Source organism: Molossus molossus, unplaced genomic scaffold (genome assembly GCF_014108415.1).
Source record: "Molossus molossus isolate mMolMol1 unplaced genomic scaffold, mMolMol1.p scaffold_m16_p_4, whole genome shotgun sequence".
NCBI classification, from domain to species: domain Eukaryota; kingdom Metazoa; phylum Chordata; class Mammalia; order Chiroptera; family Molossidae; genus Molossus; species Molossus molossus.
The window spans coordinates 22,445,948-22,460,284 of NW_023425377.1; the positions used below are offsets into that span (position 1 = coordinate 22,445,948).

The following is a 14,337-nucleotide window of genomic DNA, read 5'->3' on the forward strand; positions in this document are numbered from 1 at the left end:
GCATCCTAATGGTCTGCGTCCTGAGCTCACTAGGATTGTCTGGGCTTGGACATGGCCTCCTTCTCCTGCCTGGAGCCCTGACCTGCCACAAGGAAGTAGCCCCAGAGCGCTGGGCCCTGCCCAGCTTGGCCTGCACACTCCAGCGACAGTGCCGTGTGGTCAGGGCTGTGGTCACCCCGCCCTGAGACATCGCCTAGCCCAGCTTGGTCATTACACAGGTAGGGAAGCTGAGGCCTAGAGAAGGAGGGGGGCTTTCCCAGAGTCACCTAGCTAGTAGACAGTAGGACCAGGACTTCAACTCAGTGACTTCTTCTACGGCCTGGAATCTTTCCATCGTTTCCCCTCTCTCCTCATGGTTGCTACTTCCCAAGCTCCCATCCCGAGTATGTCAAACATTCTCATCCGCCCAAAGCCCGATGGACTGTCCCGTGGTTGGCGAGAAGGGAAGGGCTTTGGACACAGCTGGAAATGACCCAGGAGGCAGAAGGATTCAGGAATTATTTATTTAGGGCCAGAGCTGAATTCTATAGGAGGCAAGACATAAGACACAGGCAATCTCTAGAGGGTTAGAGGAGAGGACTGGGGGGAAGAAGGCAGTGAGGTGAGGGAACAGCCAGGCAACACTGCAGCTTTCCAAGGCTGCCTCCTGCTGGCTTTTTGTGGAAATGCAGGTAGAAGTAGATATTCTATGCCACTGCCCTAGCCAATGGCCTAATAATGTCTCTTCTCTGAATCAGGCCTTAGCTCTGCTTCCATGCTACAAGCACCCTGAAGCAGGTGAGCACTTTGGTAAATGTGGTCAATCATCATTGACCAAACCAGAGCATCCTCTCATCTTCCCACCAACAGAGCCTGTGTTCCCAGTCCTTAGACCCTAGTAACCCTCTGGAATCACTTCTTTATTCCAAAGCACCCCACTCATATCCTGACCCCCAGCTTCTCCTAGCCTTACTTAAGGGTTTCAGGTCTACAAAGTTTGGACACACTCTGTCCTTCATCTTTGGCAACATCCTGGTATCCTTTTACCTACACACCTTTGATCCTCAGCCAATACCTGCACCTGCACACTTAATATCCTAAAGTAGATATTCTGAACCTCTAGATGGCACCACCAGCCAGTTTTGGAAACTATCCAACTTAGCCACATTCCTCCCTGTGTCCCTTCTGGGGAATGGAATCAAAGCCACTAAGATTTAAGGGATAGGCTAGAGCCCACTGTCAGGATCCCCAAGGTCACTGGGCACCAGGTACTAGCTAGGCCAGAGGGCAATGGGGAACAGAACAGGGCCCATTCATCTGGGCAGAATGTGGACATTGGGACCTGGAGCTGAAGAGTGGGCGCTTCCTAAGGAACCAGAAACACAGGTTGACCCTGGTCTAGTTCCTCACTCACCCATCCAAGCTCACCTGCCCCTGAATTCTGCCCAGCTAACCCTCCACCACTTCTCTCCCTCTCTTCCGAATACCGTGGACTGTATTTCAGGACTGGAAGAGCCCTCAGAGGTCATCTGAAACGATCCATTTTCTACTAGAATCTCCTCTATGCCTCCTGGCCACTGCTTGCTTACATCCCATAACAAGAAACTCTTTGCCTCCCTCTTTCCATTTGGGCGACCTCAAACTCAGGGCCACAGGCAAGCAGCGAGCTCCAGATCAACCCGGAAAGGGATCAGCTTTGAAAGGGCTGCCATGAAAGGGCCCAGAAGGGATAGGTGGGTTGGAGACGCCTATAGCATTTCTGGAGATCCAAGTCCTGGGCCTGGAGGAAATCATTGCCTTCCAGCGCTCTTCTCTGGCTGCAGATAGGTGCCCTGGGTAGTCTGAGCTGGGGTGGAGAAAAGCTTAAGGGGGATCTGGGAGGAGGAATCTTCCTGCCTCTTCTCTCCAGAGGAGTGGGGCACCTTGAGCTGGCCTGGGAGACCTCTTTAAAGGTCATCATGGTAAAAATAGAGCTTGTCTGGGCAGGGATGGAAAACAGCTGCTGCTGGCTGGGACTTGGAGCCAGGAGGGCAGATGGTCAAGTCAGGACCTGGACAGGGAACTTAGGCCTCGGATCTTCTGAACACACACCCCTCATTTGCCAGACTTCAGAGAGCAGAGAGAGGGAGGAAGGAGTATGGAACCCTGGAATGCAGCAAGTCCAGGGGTCCATATACACAACACCTGCTTCTTCCAAGGCACGTGTGTGTGTGTGTGTGTGTGTGTGTGTGTGTGTTGATGGGAGGGAGCATTTAGACGTTCAGAGATTGCTTTGGCCAAAGCCCCATTAAACAGATGAAAAAGCTGGGGGTCAGACAGGGGAAGGGTCTTACCAAGGTTCACACAATGACTGAATGATGGAGTTAGGGCTAGAACCCAAGCTTGGATCACTACCCCACCCCCAAGCCCAGAGCTGTCCCCCCTGAGCCCTCATCTCTGGGGCTGTCCAAATAGGCCAGACCCTTTGGGGAGTTGTGCTGAGATCTCCCCAGCCTGACGGCTCTTCTCCCAGCTCGGCCCTCCCGGGACGGGGATGGCTTGGGCGGGGGAAGCTTTAGGTGGTGCAGGAGGCCTCGGCGGGGAGGCTGCCACGCTTGAGCCTCAGGCTCCCGTTCCACCCGCGGGGACAGATGTTGTAGCCGAGGATGCCGGGCGACTTCGCCCCGGAGTCCTCGGAGTCGAGGGACACGTCGGAGTCCGTGGGCGAGCGGCGATAGGGAAAGGGCCTGGACGGTGCGGGCAGCGGGCTGCGAGGGCTGGCGCAGGGCGAGGGCCCGGCCAGCTGCGGGCTCCGCGCGATCGGGGCGAACGTGGCCCCGGAGGCGGCCGCCGGGCCGGGGCGGGCAGGCTGCGGCGAGCGCATGCGCGGCGGCGGCGGCGGCGGCGGCGCCCGCGGCGGGGAGAAGGGCGGCAGGCTCTCGGCGCCCGCCGGCCGCGGGGAGGCGCTCTTGCGCCGGGCCGCGTTGATGATGTTTCGCGCCAGGAGGGCCTGCAGCTGGCGGCTGGGGGGCCGCACCTCGGTCTCGGGTCGCAGCGGGGATACCGAGCGCTCGCTCCACGAAGGGGACATGGGTGGCGGCGGCGGCAGCGGCGGGGGGCTGCTCATGCTGCTCCCGCGGCTGGGCTCCCACGGCCGCGGACTCACCCAGCCGTCCAGGCTGCTGGGGGGCCGCGACGCGCCCGGCGTCCAGGGCGGGGAGGCGTGCAGGCCCTCGCGGCGGTCCTGCGGAGAGAGCAGAGAGGGCGGGGCGCGCGTTAGTGCTGGGGTCCTCCACCGCGGGCTTTGCGAAGGGCCGGGTCTGATTTGTCCATTGCACAGCCAGGGCGGGCAGCGACCAAAGTCGGGCAGTGCCTGCAGGAAACGTAGGTGACCCACTCTCGGCCCAGGTGCCTGCAAAAGCCCCCGTTGCCTGCCCCTGCGACTCACAGGGAAGCAGGTGGCTAGTGGTTGGGAACACTCAGCAGCAGAAGCAACTGGAAACCTCTGGACTTCAGTGTCCTCCTCTGTAAAATGGGGGTGTCATGTCAGCGCGGACCCTACAGGGCTGTGGTGAGAGTTAAATGAGATAACTAATGTAAAAGAGTGTCACATGTATTATGTGATTCCCTGTGAGAAGGAACGTGCTCACTTGATGTCAGTTATCAAAGGAAATACTGAAAGGAGTCACATGAAATTAACCAAAGTGGTTTGTTAGGAAATGGGGTGAGCAGGGCAAAGTGCGCAGCCACAGGGGTGGGGATAGGGTTTTAATGTATTACTTTATGTAAGATTAGATTTTGTGAGCCATATGGCTGTATTATCTATTTAAAAATTAAAAAACAAAAATATTGATCATTATTATTAAGGTTGAACTTAGGCAAAGGCCCTCTCAGCCCCAACTGCATTGCCATGTTGCCATGGTCACCTTCTAATTTTTCCTTGGATGTCTTGAGCAGAGAGGACGTTCCCATTGACAGACGGAAACACAAAAGGAAGTTGGGTCATTCCTCCCCTTGCCCCCTCACTGGCTTCTTGCTGGTGTGGGTGGGGAGTGTGGACATCTTTGAGGTTATAAAGCGCTGCTCTGCTATACACTGTTCTGTTTGTTTCCTGCCTACTTAGGGACTTTCCAGTCTACAGGCTCAGTCTCATCCTTTGTCTTCCATTAGATTCTCACAATTGATGAGGTAGCTGGCATTATCACACCCATTTTACATTAATGAAGACGAAGTGCAGAGGTGTAAATTACTGTCCGTTATGTTTTGCCCACCAGGGTGTGTGTGTGTGTGTGTGAGAGAGAGAGTGAGAGAGAGAGAGAGAGAGAGAGAGAGAGATTGTCTACTGCTTGAAAGCTATGTCATATTTAAGCTATGTCATGCTTAAATAGTTTGAACTGGTATGAAAGTGTAGGGAGTGGGGATCCATGCCCAACATGTATCTGCTGTTCGTTCAATCACATTCCACCAATAAAACAGTCCACTCAGCCTTCAATCCAATCCAAATTCACCACCCGCCATCTCAGAGTCCAGAACTAGCCAGTGCCTCCTACTCAATATCTCATAACATCCATTCTCTAATCCAATCAGTAATCATTCACAGCCAAGCCATTCAGTCTCCCATCCAATCAGAATCAGATTTCTCCTGCTCAATAGGAAACAGACAAAGTATGTTTTCTCCAATGCAGCAGCTGCTAGATGAGTCCAGACTCAGAATTGGAGCCCATTAACCTGAAGAGAAATGTACAGCAGTCGGAACAGGAGTTTGTCATAGGTTGGTAATGCTGGAGTGACCCGAGGCCTCAATCAAGTAGGAAAGTTAAAAATCAGCATGGGATCCAGGGTTAGAGCTGTGTATCTGTGAGCCCGAGACACTGGGAGCTGCTCAATCAGTGCAGCATCCCAGGAAGCTCGCCGTCAGCCCAGCTGAGGGACCTGGGGCTTAGAGTTCATGATCAAAGCCCAGCTACAGGAACTGAGGCAGAGCCACCAGGGCGCTTCAGCCAGAATAGGCTGAGGCAGGGGGAGCTGTGATAATTGTCGGAGACCTCTAGGGGTTGTCTCTGCCTTTGGTGGCCACAAGGGGAAGGCTAGGGCCAGCAAGGGGAAGGAATAACAGGACTTCTCAAGTCTGTGCTGGAATGTTGGGGGCAGTGGTGAGCAGCTCTCATCATCTGGAGGTAGGCCAGAGCCTGACCTCATCGGAACTGCTGTGGCTGGATACTGACTGTGTGTGTGTGTGTGTGTGTGTGTGTGTGTGTGTGTAGGGGGGTGCACAATATAAAAAGGCTGTGGGAAATCAGAGCTGTTCACTATCTGACAGAGATCTCAATGCACGGGTATATACCAGAAGTCCTTTGAAATACACGTGGGTGAAAATTCAGAAAGTGTACCCACTTCACCCAGCACCAGCCCCAAAGCAGGGCATGTGTGTGGGGTGAAGCCGCGAGGAGAGCAGAGTCAGACAGGAGCAGCTGGAAACCAAATAGCACCCGCTCCCGGACTGCCTTCTGTAATTCTTGCATTGCACGGAAGCGGGAACTGAGGCCCAGAGGTGGGGAGGGGTCTAGTCACAGTGCAGATCTGGGACTGGAGTCCAGTTCTGACTTTTTTTGTTAATCCTCACTCAAGGATATTTTTTTCATTGATTTTTCTTTTTTTCTTTTTTAAGATAGAGTGGAAGGAAGGGAAGGAGAGACAGAGAAACATCGATGTGAGAGAGACACATCGATTGGTTGACTACCACATGACCCCTGACTGGGCTGGGGATCAAACCTGCAACAGAGGTACATGCCCTTGACTAGGACTCAAACCTGGATCCTTCAGTCCACGGGCCAATGCTCCAACTCCTGGGCCAAACCGGCCAGGGCTCCGGTTCTGACTCTTTGGCAGTTTGATCCTCTCTACCCAGGGCAGAAACTCAGTGTTTTCTGGAGGCAGGTGATGATGAGCACGGGAATGGCCAGGTGTAGATAGTAGGGAGAGGAGGGGACCTGAGAGAGCCGGAAAGTGTAAGCTCTGGCTAAAGGCATTTAGATTCCACTTGTAAAGAACTCAAAGGAACCTGAACTGTAAGAGACTGAGGGTTTCCCCATGCTCTACAATCTTTTTGACCAAACTCTGAAGGAAGTAAGGAACAGAAGAACATGATTTCCGCCGGGTTCTGGTTTCCAGGGAAGAGAGAGGGCACCTCACTTCCAAGCCAGCACACATCTGTCCCCAGGGCTGATCCAGACACACAGCAGATACAGGCAGCACGGGAGACACACCGCAGGAACGGAGCAGTCCCACCCCATCGCCAGGGCCAGAATCGGAGGAGGGAGACAGCCCTGACCACCAGCCAGCGAGCACGGAAGAAAGACAGAAGCAAGACAGATTTGAGGCAGAGTGTATTGAGAACAGGAGAGAAAACAAAGTTGGGGGAGAGCTTGGCCAGCCTGGCCGCAGGCGCTGTAGGATGGAGGGTGGGCTCTTCCATGGCTGGCCCTCAGGAGTCAAGGGGAGCAGGGATCTAGGGGCAGGGGCTTCACTCTGTCCTGGGAGGGGGCTGGCCTGAGCTGCTGAGCCCACTCATGACTTCCCCACACATACCCCTGCATTCTGGGCAGAACCAACTCACTGGGAAGGCACCGCCTGTTCCCATGGAGATGAGCCCGGAGCTCAGGAAAACTGCAGGCTCAGCCCAGCATGGGCACCGCCTCCACCACCCCTCTCCCCACTGGGGAGCCCAGAAATAGGGCTGGGAAAGAGAAAGTGGGTGGTGCTCAGGCCCCAGCCTTGGGAAGCTTCCATCTGAATTCTGCCTCTTGCCTCCGTATTCTCTCACCCCCCACAAAGCCTGGTTTTGGGGGGCTGCAGCACATCAAACTGTCAGAGGTGGTGAGGCGCTCATACTACCTGACTCAACACCCTCACTATACTATGAATGGCGAAACCCAAAGAGACACATGGAGTCAACCTCTTACATACCAGCCTTTTCCTCGAAACCTTAAGGTCCCCTCTGTCCCATCTCACTGAGCTGCTGGGCTCCTGTCCCACTGTCTCCAGGCAATCCTGCGCCCGAGCATCGAGCATCGAGCATCGTAGCCTAGGCTTCCGATCCCTGGGCTCCTGCAGCAGCTCATTCCAGCCACACCCTCCCTACAGCGTCCTTGCAGACATCTAACCTCCCCCTGTCCTATGGCAACTGCCCACTTCCTCCCCTCTTCCCAGGAGACTGTCATCACATACGAGGCATTTCTCCCAACGCACCAGCTTATCCTCTCAACCCTCGCAGGTTGTTACAGCTGGTAGAGCCCCCAGTGTATGCATGAGAAAACTGAGGCCCCGAAAGGGACAGTGACTTGGCCAGAGTCACAGAGCAAATGAGAGGCTGGGATGAGATCAGATCCCCTTCTGCCCCTCTCCCTTCCACTGCACGGAGATGGCTGCTTCTAGTCGGGCAGACCTTGGTTGAGTTGAAGCCAGAACAGCCTTCGGATACATCGCCAGGGGCCTCTCTCCTAGCTGCACACCCCCACCTGCACATCCTTCTACGGGGCTCCCATCTCTCAGGGGTCCCCTGGGACCTCCCCTACCCCAGGACGGTGAGGGCAAGCCAGGGGGAACCCGGGTGGAGGTCTGGGGTGAACTGCTTTAGCTGTCCCTAAAACAGCCAGACGTCTGGAGAAGGCATGGAGGCAGCTGAGCAGAGGGCAGGAAGGAAAGCATCAGACAGCGGTGATGGCTAGGTCTTCATTCAGGAGGAGAGAATGTGGAGGCCGAGGCAAAGCTCTCGAGGCAGCGGAGAGGAAACGGTGTCCAGAAGGCAGAGGTGGAAGAGACAGACCGGTGGAGGGGAGAATCCAGCAACAGGCAAGAGGATGCCAGGAGCTGGGGCCACGGGAAGGTGGCCCCACTGGGGCAGCAGAGGACGCAGCCCCTTGGCTGGCTGTTCCGCAGGTCCTGGCAGCTTCCATTTGCTCCAGAAGCCCCGGCAGGGCCCCCGTCTAGGCCACGCCCCAGCAAGACGCTGGCATCTCAATAGCTCACAGAGGCCAGGGGAAAGCCCCAGCCTCATCAGGGCCCGCCTGGGGAGTTCTCTCTCCGTGACCCTCCTCCCACCCAGGAGCAGACTTTATTACATGGATCCAACCACCCTCCTGGCAGGGAACAGGCAGCTGCAACTCAGAGAGGGGAGGTGACTTGCCCAAGGTCACAAAGCTGGCTGGTAGCAGCATCAGCCCTTGAGCTCGAATCCCCATACTCCTGACTCAGCCCTGGGCCACTTCCTGCCACATCTCCTGCCGCCCTGCCCTCAGAGAGGGGCTCTGGCAGGCGGCGGGGTTCGTTACTTGAAGCAGAAGGAAGGCTTCCACACCTGAGCCTCGATCCCAGCATTCCGGGTAGAGAAGGAGGGCCGGGGGGCCTGCTTGGCTCGGGGAGACCAGGCCCTGGAGGGAGACACGGGGGAGACATCGCTGCCATAGGTGGGGCTCACAGCGGGCTGGAGGCCGTCCTGGCCAGGGGCGGGGTAGAGGCCTGGCGAGGAACGCGAGGGCCGAGGCAGGGAAGGTGACCGAGGGAGGGCCGCTTTGGGCAGGCTGGGCGCCAGGTCCAGGGAGCTCGGCTTGGCGGGCGAGGTGGCCCTTGGCGAGGCCTTGGTCGGTTCCTTGATGGGAGAGAGGACGAAGAGTGAGGGCCGCAGCTGGTACGGCGGCTGCGGCTGCTTGGTGGGCTCTGGGCGCAGGATCCCATTCTCAGGCAGGTAGCCGTGGTAGAGGGAGGCAGGTGGGGTCCGAGCTGGGCTTCGGGACGCCACTCGGAGGCTGCCAGGGGAGTACTTCCAGGACGAAGGCAGGGACATAGTGGGCGAAGGGCAGCGGGCCAGGTCGGTGTGGCCCGAAGACTCGATGACATATTTCTCCATGCGGGACTGGCGGCGGGCATAGAGCTCAGCCCCTTTCCCAGAGGCCTCAGACAGGTTCTGGTTGGGTTTGGGCTTCGGCTTGGCCTGGATGCGCGGGGACTTGAGGCACGAGGCCCACTCGGGGAGAACATTCTCGGCTGAGGTCGGGCTGTCCCTGTCCCTGGGTGCCGGCTCCTGCTGGAAGTTGGAGGCCTCAGCCCCCAGTGCGAAGGGTTCCTCCTCCCCTCCAGCCTCCCCCTGGTCCCTCTGCCTCCGCTTCTCATCAGCTGTCTGTACCAGATCCAGCAGGTCCGGATTCGGAGTCACCTTGGGCTTCTCCACGAAGGTGAACATGGATTTCCGGCTGCCCCTTCGGGCCATAGATTCCTCCAAAATTCCTGTCTTGCTGGCAGGAACTGCCTGGCTTTTCAGATGGGAAGGCTTGGGGTCAGAGCTGGGGTACAGGGCGGAGTAAGAAGGGGGAGACCTAACCCGGGAAGCCAGGGGAGCCGTGGATAAGGTCTCAGCATAGGTGGGGGGCGGGGTGAAGTTCCCCAAGGGGCGTCTCCCCAAGCCGGGGCTTCGCTGTGCCCCGGGCCTCCTCTCCACCATGGGGCTGTGAGACATGCCGTGTCTCTGTGGCCGAGGGCTCCTGTCGGCCATGCTGGGGGGCTGGGGAGCCGAGGCTTTGCCCCCGAGATGTTTTCTCTCTACCATGGGGCTCCACTCCATCTGGCTGGTGCTCCCTGGTGCCTGGATCCCAAAGGGTTTGGCGGTCCTGTTGACCACGGATGGGGGCTTGGCCAGTGTGAGGTGGACCTCGCTGTACAGCTTGGTGGGCGTGGTGGCAGCTGCCTGCCGAGACATCTCGTGTTCTGCTGTCACTGCTGGGGCACTGGGCTGGACATCGATGAGCAGGGAGCTGGATCTGAGGTCTGGGGCCGGAGACCCAGAGCTGGAGATGGGAGCGGCTTCTCTGGGGAAGGTGTTGGTGGTGGTAGATGGAGCTGATACCTTGTCAATGAGGAGTGTGCTGGATCGCACCTCCGTAGCCAGCTCCTGGGGTTGCGCGCCAGCACCCCGGGGGCTGGGTTTGGAATCTGGCACTGTGCCATTCGGTGGGAGTTGTGCCTCTGAAGAATTCTGTTGGATGCTAGAGAACGGCAGGCTCTGAGGGGCGACCGTGGCTGGTGGGTTCTGATTGACATCTGTGGCTGGCAGGTTGTGGTTGCCGTTAGAAGCTGGTGTGATGAGAGCGGCAGTGGGTGAGGCAAGGTTCTGGTTGACATCCGCAGCTGGGCTGTGGACCTCCGCTGGAGGCGGGGTTGGTGGGCTCTTCTGGGAGTCTCGGTTCTGGGACAGGTGGAGCCCATTGGCCGTCAGCAAGGCTGCGTTCTCCTTTAAGTAAACCACCAGGGGCACCTCTTCCTCCTCACTGGCCACCTTCTCCAGGTGCCGCAGCAAGCTGGCTTCCTCTGAGCACCCCTCCATGCTGTGACCAGGGACCCCTAGGTCAGGGCTCTGGTCGTCGGGGTTCCTCGCGGGGCCTGGCTCAGGGAGTGAGGTAGGACTCAGGCTGAGCCCTGGGGCATGGCCTGTGGGGCTGGCAGGGGGCACTCTGAGAGACTCCTGACTGGGCTTCTGTCCCCTCCGGCCGTGGCTCTCCAAGGTGAACTCGTTCACCCTCTGCCGGCGCCTGTTGAAGAGCTGGACACCTCGGGAGTTGGAACTGGGAGGGGTGGTCAGCTGGGCTGCGATCTGCTGGCTGCGAGCCTTGGCCTCTTTCAGATCCTTCTCGGTGAGGCTAGTGCTCCGACCCAACGCTGCAGAGGGACAGAGGCCAGGTCAGCAAAAGGGAATGCAGAGCCACAAGGTACACGGACACGGACAGACAGACAGTTGGTCACCTGTGACCCTCCTGCAGACGATCTTTTCCTCCGACATTTGATCTTTACTCCCTGTTTTCTAGAATACCCTCTCCTTATAAAGATCCACAACCCAGCCACAATGGCCCAAACTAAATGCCACTACCTGTGTAAAACCATCCCTGATTACCATCGCAGGATAAACCAGCCCCTCATTTGGAGCCTACAGGTTGCTGACACAGCACTTTACCAAATACAGGAAGAACGCCTCACCCTGGCAGTCCAGGCCCCGCTACATCCCCCACTCATTTACCTTCTTCTCCCTCAGTAGGCTCTGCCCTGCCGGCTGTCTTTCTGTTTCTTGAATATGCCAAGTTTGTTCCTGCCCCAGGGCCTTTGCACTTGCTGTTTCCCTGCTTGGAATGATCTCCCACATGGCATTCTAGGTTGGTTCCTTCTTGCTATTCAGGACTTGCTTACATGTTACCTCTCTGGAGGGGCCTTCCTCTGTAACCAGCCTTCCCCTTTCCTATCCCATCCCTTTGTTTTATGTTGTTTATGGCATTCACCACAATTCAGAATTATCTTCTTTATCTGTTTCCTTGTTTACTATCTGCTCCCCGCAACCTAGAACATAAGCTCTAAGGGGGCAATGACCTTGCTTGCCTTGTCCAGAACCCTAACCCTGGGCCCCAGAACAGAGCCTGGCATAAAGTGGGCGCTCAGTAAGCATGCCCAAATGCACGGACGCACCCCCAGGACATTTTCTATGTGCCTTTCTTAGGATCCTTTACATTTCCAAACTCACGGTATAGTCATTTGCTAACACAAACACTAACAATTCTCTTGTTAGAATAGGCAGTACATTCACATGATCTAAAAAATAATGAAAAACATAAAAAAAGCATACAGTGAAAAGTGTCCCTCTGCCCCTGAGTGCCCCACACCACAGGTAACAACTGTATTTAGTTTTTTCTGTGTCCCTGCAGAATTTCTTCCCATTTTTATTTAAACAATCATTTAAAATTTCTCATATTTTAATATTATAAAAGAAATAGATTGGGTAAATTTTGGTAGCAATCATGCTAGAACATTGCATTACTTCATTTTATCCTCACAAGAACACTAGGAGACACAGTCCTGGCCCTGTTTTACAGAAGCAGAAAATGAGGTCTGGAGACTTGTAAATAGCTCACCCGCAGTCACACAGCAAAGGGTGCTTCAAAAGGTCCCTTTGGGACATACGGGGAACCCAGTCAGTAGAGTTCGAGGTTCAGTCTGGAGCTGGAGTCTGGGGCCTGAGGTCAGGGATCAGGCTGTGGTCAGACCCCTATCAATCGGTAAGTTCACTGCAGGCAACCATTTCTCTGTATATCCCCAGTGATCGGCTGGCACACAGTCGGTGCTCAATGTATGCTATTGAACAGTGACTAAACAAATGAGCGCATGAACAAATGGACCGATGGACAGATGGATGGGACAGGCTGTGGTCAGGATTGGCAGCTCACTCGGTGGCTGAGAAAATTCCTCCCCCGCCCCCACTGTGGGAAGCCCATTAGTTCTTGAGGAATCTGACCTTGCCCTCCGCCCTCCTTTGCCCTCATTAGCACTAGTCATGACATGCTGAGTGTCCAGGGACAGTCTCTCTAGGCATCCTGCCAGCGAGGCTCAGAATTCAGGGGCTCTCAGAGCTGGAAGGGCCCTTATAGAGGAGCAATTTCACCACCACCCCCATTTTATAGATGAGAAAACTGAGGTCCAGAGAGTGGTGCAGGGCAAAACTCCCCCTGGGGTCAGCAGGGAGGCCACACAGAGCAGAGTGGCTGCAGACAGCGGTTTCACTGGGACGGGCCCAGCAGCCGCAGGCTGCTGTCTGGCCCCAACCTCCTTCTTTCTTCCTCTGGAGCATCAGGACCTGGCTCCCCCCACCCCCACACACAAACACCTGTGCCCACCTGGGGGAGATTAAGAGGGCCCTGAGAGGTTGCTTAGCTCATGCAGTGTCTTATCTCCTCTGCTCTGCTTAGAAACAAAGCCTCATGGCCCACATCCAGGCTCTGCCATTTGCTGGCTCTGTGACCTTGGCAAGTTGCTGCACCTCTCGGAGCCTTAACTGATTAGGTGATAAAAGCACTGACATTAGGGTTGGGAGGCTCCTATGCCGTTATGAATGCCGTGGGGAGGGGCTCCCTGACGTCAAGCCCAGGTGCACAGGGCGGAGGGCTCATGCTCCCCTGGGATGAAGTGGTATTGGTGACCCCACTCAACTCCGTGGGAGGGGTCAGAGGTTCTTCTGGCAAAGGAGAATCACTCCACAGATCAGGGTCCTGAGAGAAGAGGTGACTCTCCTAAGGTCACACAGCAGAGGATTCCAGAATTGTGGTCATGGGGGGCAGGGATTATTGCCCCAAATTACAGAACCTGGAAGTCTCAGAGATGACTGTCACCAGGTCTAATTCCTGCATCCCTAGGGTAGAACCATGCCCCCGAGGGTACAAGCCTCTGTCTACACACTCAGTTGACAGGAGGAATTCATCAGCCCGAAGAGGTGCCTTCCACTAATGAACGCGCCTCAGCCATAAAGCTGTCCCTTACATTAACGTCTGCCCCCAAAGGCCACCCGGAGAAAAGTCTTCCTCATTCCATCCTAACAACCCTGCAGAGATTCCCAGACACAGAGCTCATCCCCAGGCAGCATGGTCAGGATAAACACCCCGTCCCACCATGTTTCTCATGACACAGCAATTGTAGCTAACGCTGATTGGGCTCCTACTGTGTACATGGAGATGTGCTTCAGACACGCTGTCTCGTTTAATTCCCACGACAACTCTACCAAGCACAGACTATTGTTATCCACTTTCTCCTGATGAGCAAACCAAGGCTCAGAGAGGTAAAGTGAGCTGCCCAAGGTCACACAGCCAGGAAGTGTGGAGCTGGCTCACCCCTGGCTTCGCTTGACTCCTGAGAGCACCAGCCATTCTGACTGGCGGTTCCCACAGCGTGAAGCTCCCAAGAAGCGCTTCAGTTTGAATAACCCAGAACTCCTAACATCCTCACCCTTTTCTGTTGTTTCTCCCTCTCAAGTCTCTGCTTCAGTCTTCTCCCCAGGCTGGTTCAACAGGCCATGGGTGTAGGAAGTTCTCACACGGCAGGGTGAGAAGGCCCTTGGGGATAAGCTTAGCCAAAGCGAGGGACAGGGTGGCAGAGAAGGCAGTGGGCCAGGACCTGGTCTGCGGACCCCCAGCTAGACGTGGAGCCTCCCCCACGCTGCTGGGACCAGAGGAACATGGCGGGCAAGGCAGGAGGTGAGAAAGCCCAGCCTCTGATGAAACTCCCATACCCTCCACCCCAGCCCGCAGTGACTCCATGGAAAAGGAATTCAGCAGGAAGCTTGAACCAGACCCAGCTAGCAATCCAGAGGATTTCTGCCACCCTGCATAAACAGAGCCGAGAGGGGGGCTGGGCCAACTACTGGCACCCCAGGGTCCCCCATTGCAGGGCACCAGGGGAGGCAGTTCCATCCCAAATTCCTCACACTAGGGAACTGCCATGCCTGGCAATGCCGCAGCCAGTGGGTCCAAGATTGCGCTCCCTGGTGTCAGAAAGGCAGGAGGTAGCCAAGGGCCACAG

At 56.2% G+C, this 14,337-nt stretch overlaps 1 protein-coding gene across 2 annotated transcripts in view; it reads right to left on the bottom strand.

The window, feature by feature from the left end:
- Positions 1-514: 514 nt before the first annotated feature.
- The window catches only part of SYNPO (synaptopodin), a 31,103-nt gene continuing 17,280 nt past the window's right edge, over positions 515-14,337 (bottom strand). Inside the window, exons 1-2 of one of the 2 annotated variants that reach the window (XM_036241483.1) lie at positions 8,315-10,665; positions 515-3,202 (exon numbers count right to left, since the gene is read on the bottom strand). In XM_036241483.1, coding sequence (XP_036097376.1) covers positions 2,534-3,202; positions 8,315-10,333 — 2,688 coding nt within the window. In that variant the 5' untranslated portion in view covers positions 10,334-10,665 and the 3' untranslated portion in view covers positions 515-2,533. Of the gene's footprint in view, positions 3,203-7,051; positions 10,666-14,337 lie in introns of those variants that run through there. The other variant, XM_036241482.1, reaches the window with a different exon arrangement.